At 42.9% G+C, this 21,144-nt stretch overlaps 1 protein-coding gene across 4 annotated transcripts in view; it reads left to right on the top strand.

Moving 5' to 3' along the window:
* The first annotated feature begins 16,436 nt into the window (after positions 1-16,436).
* GRIK1 (glutamate ionotropic receptor kainate type subunit 1) overlaps positions 16,437-21,144 on the top strand; it is a 150,880-nt gene continuing 146,172 nt past the window's right edge. For all 4 annotated transcript variants that reach the window (XM_083611276.1, XM_083611279.1, XM_083611277.1 and 1 more), the window contains exon 1: positions 16,437-17,739. In XM_083611276.1, the coding sequence (XP_083467402.1) occupies positions 17,616-17,739 (124 nt within the window). In that variant the 5' untranslated portion in view covers positions 16,437-17,615. The remainder of the gene's footprint in view (positions 17,740-21,144) is intronic.

Below are 21,144 nucleotides of genomic sequence, written 5' to 3' on the forward strand. Positions count from 1 at the left end.
CAAAATGTTTCATTCCAGAAATATTCAATCCCCAGACTCATTTTCTATTAACTCCAACCCATTGAAGAGAATCTGTATAAGGGAGGAAGAGGGATGCACTTCATGAAAATTTAAAGTTTAATTACCATTGTGAACGTACCGTGAATTATCTTTCTAAATCTATTCATTATAGGCATTAACTAACGTGGCACTAGCATATATTTTCCCAAAGCATAGGCATAGTGTCAGTTCAAACAACAAGCTGCTATTTAGGACTGTTCTTTCTCTTGCTGGCTTTTTGCTTTTTAAAGCAATGCTGCTCAGAGCCCAAACATAGAGAGGGGGCAACCAACAGCTTGGTCAATCAATTAAATCTGCACAAATTTTCCCTGGCCTCACTTTATGTGGTCTTCAGCACCTATTGAAGTCACCCAGTATTCCATCCCTATCATAGTCCCTTCTTTCCTGTTCATGTCTTGCTCCCTCCCTCCAACCTGGCTTTTAAAAGTGTTTCCTCAATTGTTCTGTATGGTCTTTGCACACAGAGCATCAAGCTAAGTTATTATTATTATTATTATTTATTATTATTATTATTGAAGAGTACAATTGTGTGGGTGCTGGAAACTTCCATCTTGTGGGCCCATACTTCCCTCACCTCAATTCTGTATTCTGTCTCACTCTGCCAAGCTTCTCTGACACTTTGCTGAGTGGGGTTCACTCTGCAGGCACATTGTAAGGCTGCTGCTGGTGTATTGCCCTGGAATCTTCCCCATTGCATCTACTTCCTGCAATTTAGGCTGATGGCACAGCTTGGCTCCACTGTGGCAGCTCCAAGTGATCCCAGAGACTCTGTTGTGCTGCTTGCTCCCTCTACAAATGGTGCCAGCCATGCAGAAGCTATGTATCAACCACATTTCTGCCCTGCAACAGTAAAGGCACATCTGAGCTTGAGGGAGGAAGAACTCAGGCACCCATTGTCTCCATCCCCAGTCTCTAGAGGCACCATGTAGTTTGGTGCCAGCATCACGTACATGTATCATGATCATACAGGGTTGCTAACTATAAGGTGTGACTGTGCAATGGTGACAAAGGTGATAAATTTATTCTGCATGATGTTTCACTGTGTGGAACTATAGCCTAGAACTATAGACCCAAATGCAAATTGTTTGATTAAATCAAAAATAATAAATGGGGAAAAAATAGAATTAGAAAAGACAGGATGGGTTGAGGAGCTGGGATGAATTTCAGCAGAAAAAGCTTCACTCCAACAGCTGCGTCCAGTGCTGTTTTTCTAGAAAAAGAGGTGCTGGAACTCACCATGAATTCACCCTCGTTTTCTTAGAATGGCAATGGTGCCCACTTGAGAGGGGCTGGAACAGAGTTCCTGTGAGCTCTGAAAAAAAAGCCCTGGCTACATCCCAGAAAATTATTTTAAGAGCAAGGGGAAGAAGCATGTGAGACCAAGGTTATTTGTTTCCTTGGCATCCAAGGATGACCATATTCTCCTTATATGGTAGAGACATTATTTTCACTTTTAGCAAACACTTGTCTGTAGCAGGGAGGTATAGGGATTGTGTCCCAGACACCATGAGACAATTGAGGGGGAGCTTTGACTCAGGATAGCTTACAAAGATCCCATTTTGCCTCTGACAAGTTCAGAATCTTCAAAACTCCAGCCTTTAGCTCAGGATTTGTGATTCACCCAATCATTTGCATTTCCCTATTTTATACATTCATATACTAAAACATTACTTTTTTTAAAGAAATATTTTGCCTGTTTAATCAAAGATGCATTTTTCAAGGAAATATTTTTAATCAATTAATTTAACCAATTAATTGTTTAAAGTTTGCTGCTCAAAACAAATACACAGTCTTCCTCTGTTTTTCCCTATCTCCAACACTATCCCTACTTTGTATTGTCTCCCCTGCATTACATTTCATATTGTTAGCTTGTCTGGGCACAAATCTGTCCTTTTGTACTTTATAAAACATTATACACATCATAGATGATTCTATGTAAGTCATATTTAAATATCCATTAAAATTCTATATTGCCCTTCAGCTGAGGATCACAGGGCAGTTTACAATATAAAAATGCAAAAATACATAACATAGTAGCAAACAAAAATGAAAACCTCATACACAGTAGAGTGGTACCTTGGTTTACAAATTGAATCCATCCCGGAAGTCTGTTCTTAAACCAAAGCGTTCTCAAACCAAAGCGTTCTTAAACCAAGGCATGCTTTCCCATAGCAGCAGGGGATTCAAACAGGGGGTTCAAAGTTCACAAACCAAAACACTTACTTCCAGGTTTGCAGCATTCTTAATCCAAGTTGTTCATAAACTAAGCTGTTCTTAAACCAAGGTACCACTGTATTTATTATAATTAATAATAATAATATCCTGAAGAACAGGAGACTAAAGAAAACGAACTGACTTCTAGGTCATGGTGGTGCACACAAAGGTGAAACAGGTGAAATTGCACAGACCACTCCCTTTTGTTCAATTTGAAACTGAAGCTGTGAATATCTCACTGCATATTATCAGGGTTAAAAGTCTAGTATACACAGCTAGGATGTAAATGTATTTGTTGACTGATTATGCAGACCCATACGCTCGCCTCACTGAGATTCAGGCTTTAAACCATTTATTCCTTTTGTGGGATAAAAATATTACTAGAACACAAAGAAAAGATAAAACTTAAATTCTCATTGCAGCTATATGCCCATTTGATGTAAGACTTTGTCTGAATACAAATATTAACTCTATTATTTCCCTCAAGTGTGTAATGGTTTCCATTAGTAATAATAGTAAACCTATCCCCCAAACTGTTTGGGTTAATAACTTACTGTTTGCAAATTGCTCTGGAAAGAGCAGATATACTGTTCGCACTTGGGGTTGTTAGTGGCTTTGCTCATGGGCAGCAGCAAAAAGAAATTCTGCCTCATCACAAGTGCTCTGTGAATTTTCAGCCTTTAAAATAACTACAGTAGTTATATTTATACGGCACAAGAGATGCATTGATCTGAACACACACTGACTGGACAGTGTACTCTGCCCCACAAGCATTAAAAACAAGGAACAAAGTTAGAAAGGGGAGTAACTGTTTTTTCCGTTCCCTCATTCCTTGAAAGCAGAAATAATAGCTGGAATTAACTAGTATATATATATATATATATATATATATATATATATATATATATATATGGGATGGGAACCTGTGTCTCTCCAGATGTTGTTGAACTGCCTCTACAGCCATCACTCAGTGATGATAGAAATTGCCATTTGACAACATCTGGATGGCCACAGGTTCCTCATTCCAGTGATAAAGGCAGTTCAGTCTCATGGTTGATATGTTATGATACGTTGCTATATACAGCCCCATTTCATGCATCCCATAATTAGTGGATTCCCAAACATGAAGAACATTAAGCTGAGCCTTGGTGGATCAGGCCAAAGGCCTATCTTGCTCAGCATCATGTTCCCACAGTGGCCAGCAAGATGCCTGTAGGATAGGAAAACAGTAGCGCCCTCCACTCTGCCCTGTCCTTCCTACAGAGTCCGTATTCCGTTATATGGGAGGTATTTGCCATTTCCAAGGCACACAATCAAAGGCACAATAATGAGAGGGAACCTGCCTTATTTATTATTTGCTTATTTGTTTTTTTTAAAAAAAACACCTAGATGTTGTTAGACTGTGACTCCCATGATTGTGATTTATTAAATTTATATACCGCCAACTCCTAGGAGCTGAGGGGTTTTTGCCCCCCCCCCCATAAAATATTAGCGGCCCCAATCCCTAAGTTGAAGAGCATTGCCATTCAAATGGTGTGCATCATGTGACTGATTATGTGGGGTAAGGCTTAACTGGCCCCCCAATATTTTATTTAAATTGGCACTCTCATCATGCCTGACTATTGGTCATACAGGCTGGGGCTGCTGAGAATCGGAGTCTGAAAACATCTAGAGCAAAGGTTGACAACATCATGGCCATGGGTTCAAGGGTGCCCACCAGTACTTCCCATAGCATCTGCAAGAGCTCTGAGCAAATATCCCCTCAAAAGTCCATAGCATATGTGAGACTCTTGGCTATTTTTCCTCAGTTTCTGTTTGGCCTCTTGTACACTGAAAATACACACACTTCCCTTAAATGTGTCCGCGTTTCGTTGGATGCCAGCTTGAACACCCAGCCTCCCTTCCATTCTGAATAGATGAGAGGTGCAGACAGCTTCTCTCTAAGGTCGGGTTGGGTGGTGGCTGATGTAAACACCATTTCTTCTGCTGAGCAGGGGCATTCTTACACCATTTTGTAGACCTCTTTCTCTGCTCTTTTAGATGTGGCAGACACTTTGAATTGTGCCACACACATCCATTTTGTGACTGGCACTCATGATACTTTCTCAGAATTTGGGGCCTCTAGACTGGCCATCCCCTGATCTAGAGGGCCACAGGTTTACCACTCAGTACTCAAGGCTGCTGTGCAAATGATGTTTGAAGGGAAACCTTATACATATCTACTCAGAGGTTAGTCCCATTTAGCTTGGCGAGGGTTATTTCCAGGTAAGTGTGCAAAGAAGTACATCCTACATAATGCTGACTTGCAGAGGTGTGGAAGCTTTGATAGCTGTGAGACTCTCTAGAGTTTCCCCCCTAATATGTTACTGAGTTAAACCAATTATTGGACTACACATCTCATCCTGATTTGAAATTAATGGAGTTGTAATGAGCCAAGCACACCAAAATATTCCTATGATATGGTTCAGTAGTAATCAGACATCTCATACATTTTTTTTTCTGCCTGTGTTGTAAGCATCGCAGCTTTCAAGAAGTCAGAGAAGCACGATCTGAATATAGTACAACATGAATGTTGCAAACATCCAAGTGATTCTTTGCATCCATGTCTGTCTAATGAAATGACACTATTTCTCTTGATCCTTTCTGTTTTGTTAGCATTTTCATCGGCAACAGTTACATTTCCAGACAATTCAGAAGTTGCCTTTTGCATTCATTTCCTTCAGTAACAATATCTGAGTTCGTGGCAGCAGCCTAATAAAGATGCATTGCTCTTACTGTAGCTAATATATCCTGCTCAATATACTTGTTACAGCTTAAACTTGCTTTACATTTTCTTCGAAAAGAACCATGGTTGTAAATCCCTGGGTGTAGAAATAAAAATAAAAGGTATCACAAAACAAGATTCAAAAGGCAGGATCTTTCTAAAACCTGGTCACCCCAAACCCTTCAATAAACAAAAGGGGGTGGGAAGCAACTTAACAAGTAGAACAAAAACTGTTCTATGAGCCATTGTTGGATTTTACAGATTGTAAGAAGTACAGGCTTGGCAGATCTCTGTCATCAGGCTTGGCAGATCTTGGAGGATCACTCGTCTCAGGTGGGTGGTGACTGGGCAGTGCAGTGTTCTCCTGGATGCAACTGATCATCTAGATCTGCTGCTGTTCTGGAATCAGCTGCGCTCAGAACAGCTGACCACAGCCACTAAGTAGACAATCAGCACTCTGCTAGTGTCATCCCTAGGCAAAGTGTGCTGCTAATGTCTATGGACACCAAGAGACTATTGCTTCAGCTGGGCTTACAATTCCAGTGCAAACATCAGTTTCAGCTGAAAAAAAGCCCTGCTTTTCACTGGGAACACCTGGGATTGAATCTTGAACTCCATGCATGCAAAACATCCACTAACTACAGAGAAGCTTTCAGTCATGTGAATCCCTCCTGCAATCTGAATTGCTATAGGTTTACCACCCCATTGGTTTTCATAAGAACCAGAACTGGGTCTCTCTACAAATTAGGTAATTCCACTAAGATGGCCTCAAGTGTGGCTTGGTGTGTGTGTGTTTTATGACAAGACTAAACTTAGCCCTGACAGATCAGTTGGGCTGACCAGGGACGGAGCAAAGAAAGGTATAGAGAATACCCTTCCTTTCAGTATAGCATCCGGTCAACTGATTGTGAATTATTGTGGCTTTTCACTTGTCTATAATACCAAGCATTCCTGTCTTAGATGGTGCCTGTAATGGCCCTGTTTCTCATTTCTCATTTGGAATGAAAAAGACTGTACTGCAGAGGATGAAGAACCTGTGACCCTCCAGATGTTTCTGGACTCCTTTCATGCCTGCCCATCGGGCCATGGTGTTTGGGACCGTTGGGATTTGGAGGCCAACTTCGAATGGAGAGCCACAGACTCCCAGCCCTGCTGCTCTGCATTCTTTCCCCTTCCGGCAGTGTTCTCCAAGAGCACTGAATACATGATCTGGGAACAGAACAGTTTCCTCAAGCAAGGAATGAATTCAAGGAAAATAAACTTGGGGAATTAAACTTCAGTGTGCCTAACTAGTAAATGATAAATATTTTGCACTGTCCCTTAGGTAATCACAAATACTTGTTTAAAACCATAAAAACATTTAGAACCTTTTCCTTTGCAGGAGGAATTTATTTTAGCTGACAGAGTAAAGCCATCTCTCATCTCCGGTGCTAATACAGCATGTAGTTCGTGACCTTTTCTAAGGGAGAAAATGTTTTGCCCGTATTCCCTTTCATACTATAGCAGAAAGTAATGAGTTCTGGGTTGCTTTACAAGTTCTTCACGTAATGTAAGAGTGCCTCTGTAGCCATGAAAAGACAGCTGCTTTATTGCAATAACACAGAGATTCGAAGGGAAGCATCTTAGGGCTTTCCACACTGCAGAGTGCTGCAGCATAAGAACTGCAGGCAGTTGGTTCAAGGGACTTCTTGCATCAAATTCCTTTCTTACCATGAGCATGGTTTTACTGTAGAATAAAAAGTATGCACTTGATGGGGTGGGGAGATGGAATTGTGAAATCATGCTGCTTATTTTACATATAAGTTAATGCTTCCTTTTAAATAATTTTTAAACAGATAAACAGTGAATATCCAATGGCTGTTTAAAATCAATTCCAGCTGGAAGATAGGCAGTGCAATTCTATTGATCTTTATTCAGCAATAAAATGTTTTACATGCAGCAATGTGCTCCTGAGTAAGCAGAGTTGCACCACTGCAACCCTAAGCTTGCTTATTCAGAATTAATCCTTTTCTAAATGCAAAAAGGAATAGGAATGATGATGTGTAGTAGTAATACTTTTAATTTGTACACCACTTTTCTACACAGATGTACCTGAAGTGACTCATAACCAAGAGCAGAAATACAGTCTTCATATTAGCACAATACACTTATAGAACAGTTAAAGAAATCCACCCAAGCATGCATATGTATAACCTCATAAAATAAGCCACAATCCTTCCTGGAGGAGCATTTCTGCCTGGAATGAAAAGGATATCTGCAATCCAAGGTAAAGCCCCAAACCGCAGTGCCAATACAACAAATTCTCTAAAACTGCTTTCTGAATATAATGAACTTGACATAAATATTAAAACTCAGGGCATACTTTCAGCTTCCTTGTGCTGCAAAGGCAGGCTGCAAACAAGGTCTGACTATGCAGAAGACCATGTCAAGAATAATATCGGCTGTAGGGATAAAATAAGAAAACCTTGTGTGAGTAAAGTCTAAACAAATCATGAGAAGCAAATATGCATTTGGGGCACACAGCCTCCTAATATGCCCTTGTCAACAAACTGTCGTGGTAGGTCGTATCCAAGGTCTGTTCCAAGTGGGCTGAATAGAGAGGAAGGTTGGTACAAATTAGTCAGAGGTCAGCTTCTTAGATGCAACCCGGTTGCAATAATTATTTTATCTTAAAGCTCATGAGCAAACCATTATCTACCAACCTAACCAAGGGTTGTAGTGATGGGGAACCAGGATTGTAAAACATTTTGTATGCTGACAATATTTTTTTTTCAAAAATCTGTTAATCTCTTCCTATATGTTCCCTCGGTCACATGTCTTATCTCTATATCTACCACTGTGATCTATTCACCTGTGTTTATGGGTGGGTGGTTTTGATCTTTCTTTAGCATTCTGGTCCAAAGGCCTGGCACCCTGCCAAAGAACAGAAATACCATAATATAGTGGTGAAGAAAAATGAATGTAATACCTACAGGATACAAATAATTATGCTGTAACATTTTTCTCCTTCAAATCAATGATGTGTAAATCTATAGTCTCTAAGATGCTAAACAGATATATGGTACAACCGTACTTGGAATACCATGTAGCGTTCTGGTCTTCTCACCTCGAAAATGTTATTGTAGAACTAGAAAAGATTCAGAAGCAGGTGCCCAAAATGACCGAGGGGGTGGGACCAGCACTATCGGAAGTCCAAAGTGTTCTGGCCCACTTCCAGCTCTTGAGGCTCCTAGCCATAATAAAAATAAGAATGACAGCAGCTGAAAGCAAAAGAAGGCACCGAAAACAGAGCAAGACGTATAAACACATGCGTTGTTGTGTTTTCCAACTGAGAAATAGCTTTGCTATTTCCAGGAATGAGAATGCTTGGTTAGATTTTAACATTTGCTGAATCCAGGAATCAGAGGGGTCTGGCATAAAGCTTAACACTCCAAACTCATAACACAGTTTAACCTGATAAGATGTTTTAAAATATTTCTTCCTGTCCAATATTACCGATGCTGCAAACACCCACAATTTCATTTTAAAACATGGCATAGCTTTGGACTGGGTATCAAGCTTATTACATCCAAAGGGATGCTGAACCCTCCTTCCTTCCTGCCTTTCTGCAGCGTGGTGTAGTGTTAAGAGCAGTGGACTCGTAATCTGGTGAACCAGGTTTGATTCCCCGCTCCTCCACATGCAGCTGCTGGGTGACCTTGGGCTAGTCACACTTCTCGGAAGTCTTTCAGCCTCACTCACCTCACAGAGTGTTTGTTGTAGGGGAGGAAGGGAAAAGGATATTGTTAGCCACTTTGAGACTCCTTAAGGTAGTGATAAAGCGGGATATCAAATCCAAACTCCTCCTCCTCTTCTTCTTCTTCCTTCCCTTTGCTCTTTAACTTCTTTTCTTAAAACTGGGCTGGAAGAACAGTGCCTGGGATAACAATCCAGGTAATTTCAGTCAGGGAAGTTCCAGGTGCCTTAATCCATACACTGCTTTGGGAATACAATTTAGACACCACCCCATTCCCACTACTATACTTACTATAATATACTTACCTTATACAGCACAGCAGGCCTGGGGGAGCTGTGTCCCTCCAGAGAACACTGGACTACAAATCCCATCATCTCTGCCCATATACTGGTTGGAGCTGAGGGGCGTTAGAAGTCCAAAAACACCTGCAGGATTCACAGGTTTCCTGTCCCTTTCACAGAGAAATACTATTTCAGACATCAGTTTTCCAGCTGAGGGGAATAAAGATGCCACCATTTCCCCTTGCTATTATTTGAAACACTCAATTATTAGTACTTTTTCACCTCACGCCAAAATGTCAAATTCAGAACCAGGTGTGGAGCTAAGGTGAGAAAAACACCACCTGAACCAACATGGGAAGATCAGGAATTGGTGCTGTTCAACATTACACAGAAAGTCTGTAGCAGTCCAAGGGATTAAAAATAACAGTGTTGATTGATTTCTCACTTTTGCAAAGGCATTTTTTATTGCTAAAAACACTGCATTATGTATCATAGTCACAGTGGAGGAACTTGACCTATATCAAATGGATTGTTTCAATTATCTGCACTTCAAGATAATTAAGAATCACAAGAAGTCCAAAGTGATCTATGGGGAAGGCTGGCAGTGCACTTGACAACATTACTAGAGATACGGTCGACCTTCCCTGACCTCAAGTTTGATCCATGTACCTAACAATAAGCACGAGGGCAGAAAATGGCTCAGGTTTTTCTCCATCCCAGCTATCACACAGTATTCTAAAGCATCCATTTTCAGTTGATGGCAATGCTGGCAACTAACTTCCAGACGTATTCACAATACAGCAAAAACAAGCTATCCTGACTGAGATATATTATCCTGTCTCATTTTGTGCAGAAAACACAATGAAGTGTTTCTATAGGATCAAATAACAAGATTGTCATCAGCTAGCTGCAATGAATGCATTCATGCAGCAACACAACAGAGTGGACAGAATGTGAATTAATCCAAAGTCAAGGATAAAACAAAACAAACAACAGAGCTGAAGTCTGTGCGGTCCATTATCAATCCATATGCTACTAATTTTATCTGTTTTTATTTTATTGGGGGGGGTAATCAAATGAAGAAGGAAAGAACTAGGTATTGTGAGCATAGCTGTCAACTGTTCCCTTTTTTTAAGGGAGATTCCCTTATTCCAAATAGGATTCCTCACAAGAAAGGGGGAAAGTTGACAGCTATGATTGTGAGACGAGGTTAAGGGAAGCTGCTTGCTTTAAAGAATTGTTTCATTGGGATTTATTTATTTATTTCAAATTTATCTCATTGTTCTTCCAAGAAGCTCCAACCAGTGTGTGAACAGGTGTATCTACTTCCCCATTTTTTAAAATCACAATCCTGTGAGGTCAGTTAGGCTGAGAGATAGCAACGGGCAACGTTATGGTTGCTTGAGGATTTGATGCCCAGCCCTCCCTGCACCTAGTTTAACACTCTAACCATTCCATAATGTTGGCTCATCAGGAATCACAAACACAACAAGCATAGAAGCTCTTGAACTAGTGAGCAGATTGATACAAGTTCTATCTCTCAATTCGAGTTGCAGGTTTGAGATAGTGGAGTTGGGGAAGGGAGTGGCACTAACAGCATCCTTTACATAACCGTGCCCCTGCTGCCTAGATATGCCTCCTACAGAGCTGGTTTTTACACATTGCTCCATCCTGCCCTTCATCACATTTTTGCTACTCTGACTGCTTGCACCCACTGACTTGAGTGTCTCTCTTCTCTGGCTGCACCGCACCATAGTCATTCCTTGCCCTTTGAACCAGTTGATAGTTTAGCTGCTGGCTTTGGTCTGCCCTGACTACACTCCCACTCTTGTGATCTTGAAAGGATTCCACAGTTGCTGGTGAGGGTTTTTGGCTTTGCTTCTTGCCTCTAGGATGGGTTTCTCAGCTGCTTGCCACTAGCAGTCTCAGACTTTGTCTTGCTCCTGCTCCCAGATCTTGGCTTAGATTGTACAACTTCGTATAACTGCAAGAACACAAAACTGCCAATGATGTTGACTCATTAGTCATGACAAAATGTAATTTATGAAGCTTTGGGTTTTGAAGGGGGGAAAATAACCATATATTATTCCATACATATCTAATTCAGACATAGCTGAGAAGTAATTCTATAGGAAAACAGATTGCTTTCTTTCTTTCTTTCTTTCTTTCTTTCTTTCTTTCTTTCTTTCTTTCGGCACTGAGGGATGGGGAGAGACTAGTGGGTTGGCTCCCAAACACTGTTAATGTAATAACATTTGTGGCCAGTAATAATAATAATTATTTTTTTTTTTGAAACTCAGTATGCATTGGCAATAAATTAGAATTTCTGGGTTGGGGCCAGAAGATTGTGTATGTTTCTAAGAAGTGGGGTGGATTTTAAGAAGTCTGGAAAGCATTGGAATCTGAGGAGAAACTGTTTAGAATCATATATTGATTCTAAACGAGGTACAAAGGACAGAGTGGATGTGTATACAAGATGCTAAATTAATCTTGAGGTGAGGAGAGAAGAAGTATAAGGAGAAATCAATAATAAGTGAATATATAAAGATAATAAGTGAATGCTGAAAGATAAGTTACAGGTAGGTAGCCGTGTTGGGTCTGCCATAGTCAAAACAAAATAAAAAAATTCCTTCCAGTAGCACCTTAGAGACCAACTAAGTTTGTTATTGGTATAAGCTTCCGTGTGCATGTACATGAAAGCTCATACCAGTAACAAACTTAGTTGGTCTCTAAGGTGCTACTGGAAGGAATTTTTTTATTTTGCTGAAAGATAAGTTCAACAAGGAAGGTTGCTAGAAGTTCGGTGTTTTAGGACATTGCGAGCCAAACCTGTAATGCCCACAACAGAAATACTCTAGATCAATTTAAAGTAAATGTTACACTTCCCATCATAAATATTTTTAAATGATTTGCTTGTTGTATCATTTCAGCAGTTCCATAGTTCAGTTAAACATTATGTCCAGTAATGTTGCAGTGATGTGGCTTTTGCTTTGGTGAGCTATATTCTAAGCATTTAGAAGCTGGTTCAACACACTTTATTTTGGGCTGTTAGTTTTCTTTTGTTTTCTTTTCTTAGAAACAATACATCCCCCCAACAGATATTGAAAGGTGATATTTTTGTATTAATAAGCATATTGTTGTTCACAATAGGCTGCAGGTCACTGAGAAGTTTCCGGGGAATTATAAGTGACAAGTAGTGCCCTGCAATTTTCTCTTCTAGGTTTGTCATGTAGACGATGGTTCCTGAATATCAGTCTGGCCCTGTTGATCTTCTGTTTCACTTTGTTGAGTAGGTATTGCAGCCTGAGGAATGCCTGACATGAATTCTTCAGCTGTGAATGTCTGTCTCATTAGCCTGAACAGATGCATTCAGGATCGCTCCAGTAGCAGTCCTACATCAAAGCTACAGGGATAAAATTTATAATGTAGGACATATAAATAGCCTTCATTTGATTACCCTAAGCTGGATTCTTGCAATAAAAGTCAAATTTACTCCCATAATAGGCCAAGTTGCAGTAGCAATTTTGGCATGACTTAAAACAACAATAGAAACACATTTTAAGCAACCTAAAATAATTGGTTGTGTTGTTGCAAGTAAGCTCCCATTTCTAAAATAAAGGGACATTACTAATAGGCATAACATTTATGTGTGAACATTTGGGTCCAGTTCAAATTGATTACATATTTTTCAGCTGCAAACCAATGGACAGTAACCTCAGAGCTCAGTAGGACTTCTGAGTAGACCTGTGCAAGATTGTGCTGCTAATTAATCAATGCATTCCATTCAAATATGTTTGCATATTTTATTTGCATATTACCAAAACTTCAGTGGCCGAATTCAGAGGCCTGCACTATGTATGCCCATGGGCTGACATGTCCAGTGAGATTTTTTTATGTTTTCCTTTAGGCAGAAGATCCCCATGTTGTTTCACTAGCTACTTATGAAAGCCTCTGCAGTTCCAAAAATTATGATGAGCCATGCAACATGGGGGCACCTTTGGAGATGTGGAAATAATGGTGCAGTTATTTGGATGGTTGGCAATACAGTACAAGTGCCTTTATTGAGGTATAAAAGGAAGTATAAGGAGAGGGCTGCAGCTCAGTGATAGACCATCTGCACTGCATGCTGAAGGTCCCAGGTTCTGTTCTGAGCATCTCCAGGTATGACTGAAGGAGATCCCTGTCTAAAATCCTGGTGAGCCATTGCCAGTCATTGAAGACAATACTGAGCAAAGTGGACCAATGTCTGACTTGGCATAAGGCAGCTCCCTATGATCCTAAATAAATTCCAGTTTAACAAACAAGATGGCTATTCATTGTTAGAAGGAGACACTGTCTTAATTCCCCTCCTTTAATTTGCTATTATGATAGCACACCAGAACCAAAGTAGCTAAAGCAAGTGTGCCCTTAACTCACAATCCAATTGATTACAACCTGTCCCCACCAATTAAAACTGTCCCCCAGCAATTAACTGATCAATTTAGTTGATTAAGCTACTGATGGAAAGCTGCAGCCTTGGGAAAAAGGGCTTTTGTTTGGTGCTGCTCGCAGGGGAGCCATGTTTGCAAGCATCAGTCGAGACATAGATTTGTCTGGACTGATCACACAGAGAGTCTCTCTGCCAGTGCTACGCATGCCTGGCAACCACTACTGCGAAGGCTCTGCATGCAGTTGGCCAGTTCCACATTGTAAGCAGCTTGCAAGCATTGTGGTTTTGCCATGGAGTGCCTTTGGAGCTTAGAACATTCTCACGGTATTCCAATGCATTTTACTAATGCACGGAATTAAATATTGGCAGTGCAATGAATGAGTAAGCAAATGTGGCAGCCAGCCTGCTCTGAACAACATCTCACGTGCAAAAGGCTCTGGGCACTGAAATCTGCTTGACATAGGAAGGGAGCACTGGCCAGAAAAGAGCTGGGATTTCCTCTTGACTCTTGTTTGTTTCATTTGAGGGTACGTCAGGATGCTGGCCAGAGAAAGGCAACAGGGAACATGATTTGGATGTGAACTGAAACCTAGGCTGGTACTTCAGACAATGCAGTCCTCCAAGTGCACTGAAATATAGTGTCGCCACTGAATACTAATTCAAGAACTGATGTGAATTCTGAACTGTTGACTCAAGAGGTCCAGAGGCTAAAAATCTCCAGGAGAGCCATAATGATAAGAAGGGATGACATTCTCTTTTAAAACAAATTTGCAAATATTGCCTGTACCTTTCACACACAGTCTGTTTTGATTTGCAGTGTGTTTTCTACCCCCTGCCATAACAAAGCCAGTACTTAAAAGTTAAGCAAGACTTATGCCTAAGGTTACTGTCGGTAAAATTTTAAATCCTCACATCATCCTTAATTGGTACAGCCTAGCATAGTAATACAGTTTAAACCCTAATCAAAGCCTTTTTGTAGCATTTGAATAGTCTAGTGTTTACTTTTGAAAATTTATATCATACATGAATTCAGTAGCTGGCAGTAACAAATCTCCTATGTTTTGTTATACTTGTTCATTTTCTTGTACTTTGCTTCCTGTGTGAAAAAGCATTTACATGATTTTTTTTTGGAGTAAAATAAGTTACTAGTACAGCCGGTGCATTTTCCATTTCAATTTTGTAATTTTCTGCTTGAGAAACATTGCCTTATGTCAATGAAGTGGATAGTATGGTGACTGACTTTTAAATTGATACTTGTTCATGCATCCCCATTATGAATCAAGTCAGGAGAGCAGTGGAAATAAAACTTGTTAATCATCATTCAGTCATATTCTGTCAGTGGAGACGACAACATATTGGCGGGCCCCACATGAATGCTGCTGCCTTTGATTCATATTTTCATGGAATTCACAGGTAAATTCCTTGCGAAGTGCTTGTAAATTATGTTTTTAAATGCTGCGTTGCAGGGAACTGATTTTGGCAGGCCAGAACTCCCCACGTCTTGGAGCCCGATTTGTATCTTATATTTTCAGTCTCCAGTAAGCCAATTCTGAATAAACCCTGCTCATTAGGAAATCTATGGTTGCATGAGGATTGCTTTGGTAGTCAGCTCCATGGAGAGCATATAGGGACTCACTGCAACTAGAATAAATCTGGCCTCTGAGATGCAATCCAGACCATAGCTTGCCACAAGCTGAAAACAGGTGCACTCCAGAAGGTTGCTAATGGATTCAGGAGGTTACCACTAATGTGGTAGTGAAAAAGGGTAACTGCTTTGCCCACCGGAAACCCAAGCCATGGTTTGGCCTGTGTGGGAATGCCAAGCAGCAGCAGGCAAAATGCAATGGAGACTTGAGATGAGCACCGCACCCCATAGTGGCCTTTGACTTCAAACGTATCCATTCTTAAGGAAATCAGCCCTGAGTGCTCACTGGAAGGACAGATCCTGAAGTTGAGGCTCCAATACTTTGGCCACCTCATGAGAAGAGAAGATTCCCTGGAAAAGACCCTGATGTTGGGAAAGATTGAAGGCACAAGGAGAAGGGAATGACAGAGAACGAGATGGTTGGACAGTGTTTTCAAAGCTACCAGCATGAGTCTGACCAAGCTGCGGGAGGCAGTGGAAGACAGGAGTGCCTGGCGTGCTCTGGTCCATGGGGTCACGAAGAGTCAGACACGACTAAACAACAAAACCGTCCGTCCAGGGGCACTGCCCCAACCACCTCAGCCAGCCCCTCACCTGCCTGTCATCTTACTTACATGCAGCCTAGGGAGCATAGGAGCCAACTCCCAGGGACTAAAGTTCTTTCTCCCCCTCCCAAATATTTGTGGAGGCTGCACCTCCCCAAAGGTGATGGGCATTCCCATTCAAATGGTGCGGACCACATCTTGTGGTCGGTTGCTTGGGGTGGGGCTTACCTGTGCCCCCATATTTTATTCAAGTTGGTACCTCTGCCTGCCAGCTTCCTGGGTCTCCCCGTTGCTACTTGTGGGAAGGAGGTGGCTCTGCCTGTCACTGACTCTCGCTCAGCCTCCCGTTGGCCACTTGTGCTTCCTGGCAAGGAAAAGGGTCCCATGGGCTTTTTTAAAAAAGGTCGCATGCTGGATATGAGGTGTTGGTGGCTGAAGTGGATCGTGGGAAAGTCGTCTCTGGACTCCCCTCCCCCCAAGCAGGAGCGATGAGGTCATCTGCAGGTGCACCTGGAGAACTGATGGACTGTCCTTACTCTGGCAAGTGAATGAGCCTTTCAGGTTTTCACTGTGATCGCGACATACCAGCATAAGGGAAGCAATAAAGTGAAGCCCGTCATAATTCTATAGCTGGGTTCAGGCCATGCTTTTCAAGCACCGGGCTCCCCCTCCCAATCATGACTCGCAGCTGATCCCTATATAAATGTATCAACGCAGCCCCTGCAGTTTTATTGAGGGCGTGGCTGCAGGCTCTGAGCCTTTTACACCCCGGGAAGCTTGCTGGGCTGAGTAAAGTAAGTAACCGTCGGGGAGGGAGAGTTTTTAGTCTCGCTGCTTAGCCCCGCAACCTCGAAGCTGCGTTTCCGAATCGGGTTGAGCCTGCCACTAGCGGCGAGCGAAAGGCACTCTGCATATGCTCAGCGGCGCTGTCTCCTCGGATCTCCGCATGCCCCGAGCTGAGTCTCGGCCGCGGCCTCCGAGGGACCCCGGCTCCGTATAGACCTTCAGTATTTAATTCGGCAGAAGGCGGCGACGAAGGGGCAGGAGAGACCTGCCAAGCGGGCGGGCCGGAGAGGAGAGCTGCGCCGTCTGACGTCACCAAAGGATTTTCGTTCACTTTCCGTCCAATTGATCGGCTTGGAGTTGACAGTGTCCCCTTTAATGAGCCCCGAGAGCGGCGCCGGCCAATGCGGAGAGGAGCTTGGCCGGGATCATCAGGCGGCGAGCAGAGACTCAAATCAGTGCTGGAGCGAAGGCGCCCAAAGTAGTTTAGTTCGTGCGGGGAAAGAAAGAGAGCGAGAGAGACGGAGGGAGAGAGGCAGGCGCGCACGGAGAAGCTGCGCCTCGGTCCCCGCTCGCATCTGCTGGAGATCCGCCTCGGCCGGGGGACCTTCCCGCTTCCCCTCCCGCTCCAGCCCGGATCTTTCCCCCGCTCGCGCGCCTTTTCTCCCGAGGGACACTTTGGCACTTGGCGGCAGGTCTCATGAGGGAGCCGCGTCGCCGGCCATTTCGAGCGGCAACTTTCCAACCTCACCAACCGCTTCGCTGATCTCTGCGAGGAAATCTTCCTTCCCCACCCTCCCCACCACACACACACTTAGCACCCCCGACGGCTGTTGGATGCAGAGGGGTAGCGTGATGGACTAAAAGGGGGAGAAAGTGGGGGGTGGGAGACGACGGGAGAGATCGTAGTGGATCCCCTCCAGCAGCAAGATCGGCAGATCTTCATGGTGTAAATAGAACACCCCCCACACGCCGCGATCCGACCCCCTGCACCCCGCAAGCATCCACCACGCCGCTCCTTACCAGGATGAAACAAAACCCCGAGCAAGAATGAGGGATCGCGATCCTGCCCGAGTGGGAGCAGCAGCTTCTGCATGAGGGGCGAGCAGAAGCGGGGCCGAGAGGCTGAAGCATGAATCCAGGCGAGGAGTGAAGAAGATGGAGAGACCCCTTTGCTGCGAGCCGAGGCACTCCGCGATGGAGGCCGGCGCAGGACTCTTCTTCCTCCTGCTCTACCTTTGCCTAGGCGTCCCCCAGACTTCCCAGCAAGTGCTCCGGATCGGTGAGTGCCGGGCGAGAGGGGGGCGGGGGCCCGGAACGGCGGAGCTGGGGTGTGCATTTGTTTTATATAGGGGAAATCTGCCTTGTTGGCTTTTATGCACGAAATCCCCCCCCCTTAAAATAACATATCGCACGCACAGGGATGAAAATGGGGTAAGGCATCCCCGCCCCTAACCACGCTGTGAGAAAAATCAGCCGGCTATAATTCTATGCATGTATTTCTCTCTGTGTGTATCTATATATGTGTGTGTGTGTCTATATCCTTCACATGACTTGGAAAGCTTGACTTGTTACCTGCTGAAGCGCTTGCCCAGGTCCGCAGTGTGCGGTGGTGACTGGGCACACTCGTAGCCCCGGGCTGCTGAGAGGCTGGCTGGCTGGCTGGCTGGCTGGCTGCAGTGCACGCAACTGACCTCTTGCCTCCCCCCCCCCCAACTCTGGTCGGTCCCTGTTCCTTGGGAGGTGTTTGTGTCGCCTATGGATTGCCTCCTGGCTTTCTCTTCCTCTTTCCTCGTGTTCCTTGGATCCGTAGCACTCTCCCCCACTTTCCAAATGCAGCTACTCAGAAGGTCTGAGAAATAGACAGAACGAGCAAAAGAAGTTTGGTTGGTTGTGTGCGCGTGTGTGGGGTTTCTTAAGGTGAGTTGCACTCTTCAGCACTCAGCCCTGAAAAAGGAACGGTTTTGTTCCCCTTTAGGGTGCCCTTTTCAGGTTATCTTTGGTTTGGAAACTACTCTGTCTGGATTTCTACCCCCACCCCTTGCATTTGCAAGAATGGAGCAGTAAGGGGTTAATTTCCCTGCCCCCCTCACCCACTGAATTCCAAGTGTTTGTGTGGAAGTGTGTTTATGTGTATGAGAGCAAGGAGGTTAGAGGGTGTTAGTTTACATTAATTCTGAGTCAGCTATGTTCTGGTGGTTCCATTCAGTCTAACTCGCTTGAAACCGATGGTGTTGAAGTGCTCACACTTCACATCAAGTTGTTTTGGGTGTCAAACTAGGGAAATGTTGGCGGCTTCTCCCTATTTAACAAAGCACAACCTTGAATAAAAGATACAGCATTTAAAACACTTGCTGACAGGGCATTTGAAGCTAGTGTGGTTATTCTTTTTTTAAAAAAAATAATGGCACCCAAGAAACAGTGTGACTTGATGACTTCAAGAAGCAAGCCAGAAAGTGTTTCTTTGAATCTGAACGAAGAGTTGGAGCTAAAAATTGTACAGTTTTGTTGATCCATTGGCGTGATGGTGTGTCAGTTCTTTTCCCCACACTGATACTGATTACTTGGCAGAAATACACCACAAAGGCTGCACATGTGTGCAGTTTACTGGAGAGAGAATTAAAGGGAAAACTTTGCTCCATGGAAACCAGGCAAAGTTCAGAGGAAGTGTTTCTTCCCACAGTGGGCTTCTTGTGTCAGTCAAGTGAGACAGTGAATACCAAGTATCAAAAGAAACGGAAGCAGACACTGGGGAAAAGCAACAAGAAGAATACATGACTCAAGCAGGATTCCCAAACATGTTTCTTTTTGCTGACTGAACTTGCATAGCGAAGTGGCTAACAGATGCATGTTAAGTTTGTCCTTTAACCAGGAAACTTTGAGACTATCTCAGAGACTTAATGCTTTGTAACTGTGAAGAAAGGCCTATTAAATGGAAAGGAATTCAGTTATATCCATAGGCATATGGCTGTATAATTTGAATTAAGCTCCAGGAAAAATTGTTCTCATGCTGATAGGATCTCTCTCCTACAAAACAGGCAAGATGTTCCTTGCAAGTCAAGTGGGACTTGATGATGCTGAGTATTCCATATCTTTCTTTTGTGAGTACGTAACAGTTTTTTGTATAGGAAAATGCCTATATCTCATCCAGTCTGAATAGTGCTTTATAACATGAGAACACAGTGCAGTAGCAATATAATAAAGGGAAAAAATGCTGCAGGGACATATGCATTAAAAATTAAAAGCAGCAATAATCCTCATACAACCATGCTTCTGTGAACCTCTGAGACCTCTGGGTATAGGGCGGTATATAAATTCAATAATTAAGAATAAGAATGTTTCTGAGATCAGCCATGGGAAACTGTCCACACTAGACATGCAAACATAAATAATGGAAAGAACCCCATAATATGCCAAAGGGTTATCTTGGGTGTTGTTCCTGAAAGGCCTTCACTTGCATCCTATCTAACCTTGATCCTGAGAACTCATATGCACTCTACCTACATGAATAATCCTTGTAAAGTCAATGAGCTCCCCTTTGTGATTAAATGGAAGCTTGATGCGTAATGGGAATATGTTCAACAGTGTGTGAGCTGCTTTAGAGAATGCACATCAAGAGGGGCTTAGGATGCAATCTCGGAACTAGTTACACTTAATTATTGCACTGAAATTGTTGTGGAAACCAATATCAGATTATGGAAAATGAAAATGGCAGCCCAGCAGCCCTAATTCAGCTTAAATTGCTGTGCTGCATCTGAAGCCTGATTTCATTCTCAAGGAGCATTCTTAGCTTTCTAGCTGGAAAATCTGTCCTTTTTTTCGTGTAGTAATGCACAATTAACACTGACCCTTATGGTTTCTATAGGGCTATATTGTGCAAGAAGGCAGAAAGGGGCTCTGTGTTCTTCCTGTTCTTCTTCTATCCACTCAAGAATGATACAAAGACCCTGCTATGGCTCATCTGTGCTACACAGAGATTATGGGAGAAACACTGGAACATGAACCCTTGTAGCAACTTAAGTTAGGGTCCCGGGGTTGCACTAACTCTTCTGATGTAGCACTAAAGTAAGGAGCTATCAGGATGATAGCTTGAATCTCTGCACTCCAGAACCTAGAAAGAACATGGACATAATACAAAACCATAGTCTAGTGTTGCATCACAAGCTTGCTCCCCCATTCCTTCTCGCTCTTCAGTGTGGCTGTGAGAAGATGGGAAACGTCCACTTCCATTTACAACTATACATAATTTGTTTTGTCCATATAAGAACAAACTGGTTATTTTAAAGCATGACTTGTCCAAGCAAACTGAGAGCAAACAATAGTTTCCGATCCTGGCTTTAGATAAACTAGGGATGGGAAACCTATAGCCCACCAGATGTTGTTGCGCTCTAACTCCCATCGGCTCCAGCCAGCATGTCCAACAGTCAATGATGATGATTTGTTGTACAGCAGCATCTTCAGGGATGAGCCATAGTGAAAACTAACCAAATTCCCAGTAAAAATAAAATGATAATCAGCAGTTGGTTGAAAACAGAAGCAGATGCTTATAATCTCTTCTTGGCCAGATCAGATGAAGAGTGTTGAGTGGGGGTTTGGGGTAGGGAATATACTTGTGTACCTCACTAAAAGGTATATTGTGCCAAATTTCTCAAGACTGTACACCACAGCCTGACATCATATGGTTACT

Source organism: Podarcis filfolensis, assembly GCF_964270895.1.
Source record: "Podarcis filfolensis genome assembly, chromosome: 4".
NCBI classification, from domain to species: Eukaryota; Metazoa; Chordata; class Lepidosauria; order Squamata; family Lacertidae; genus Podarcis; species Podarcis filfolensis.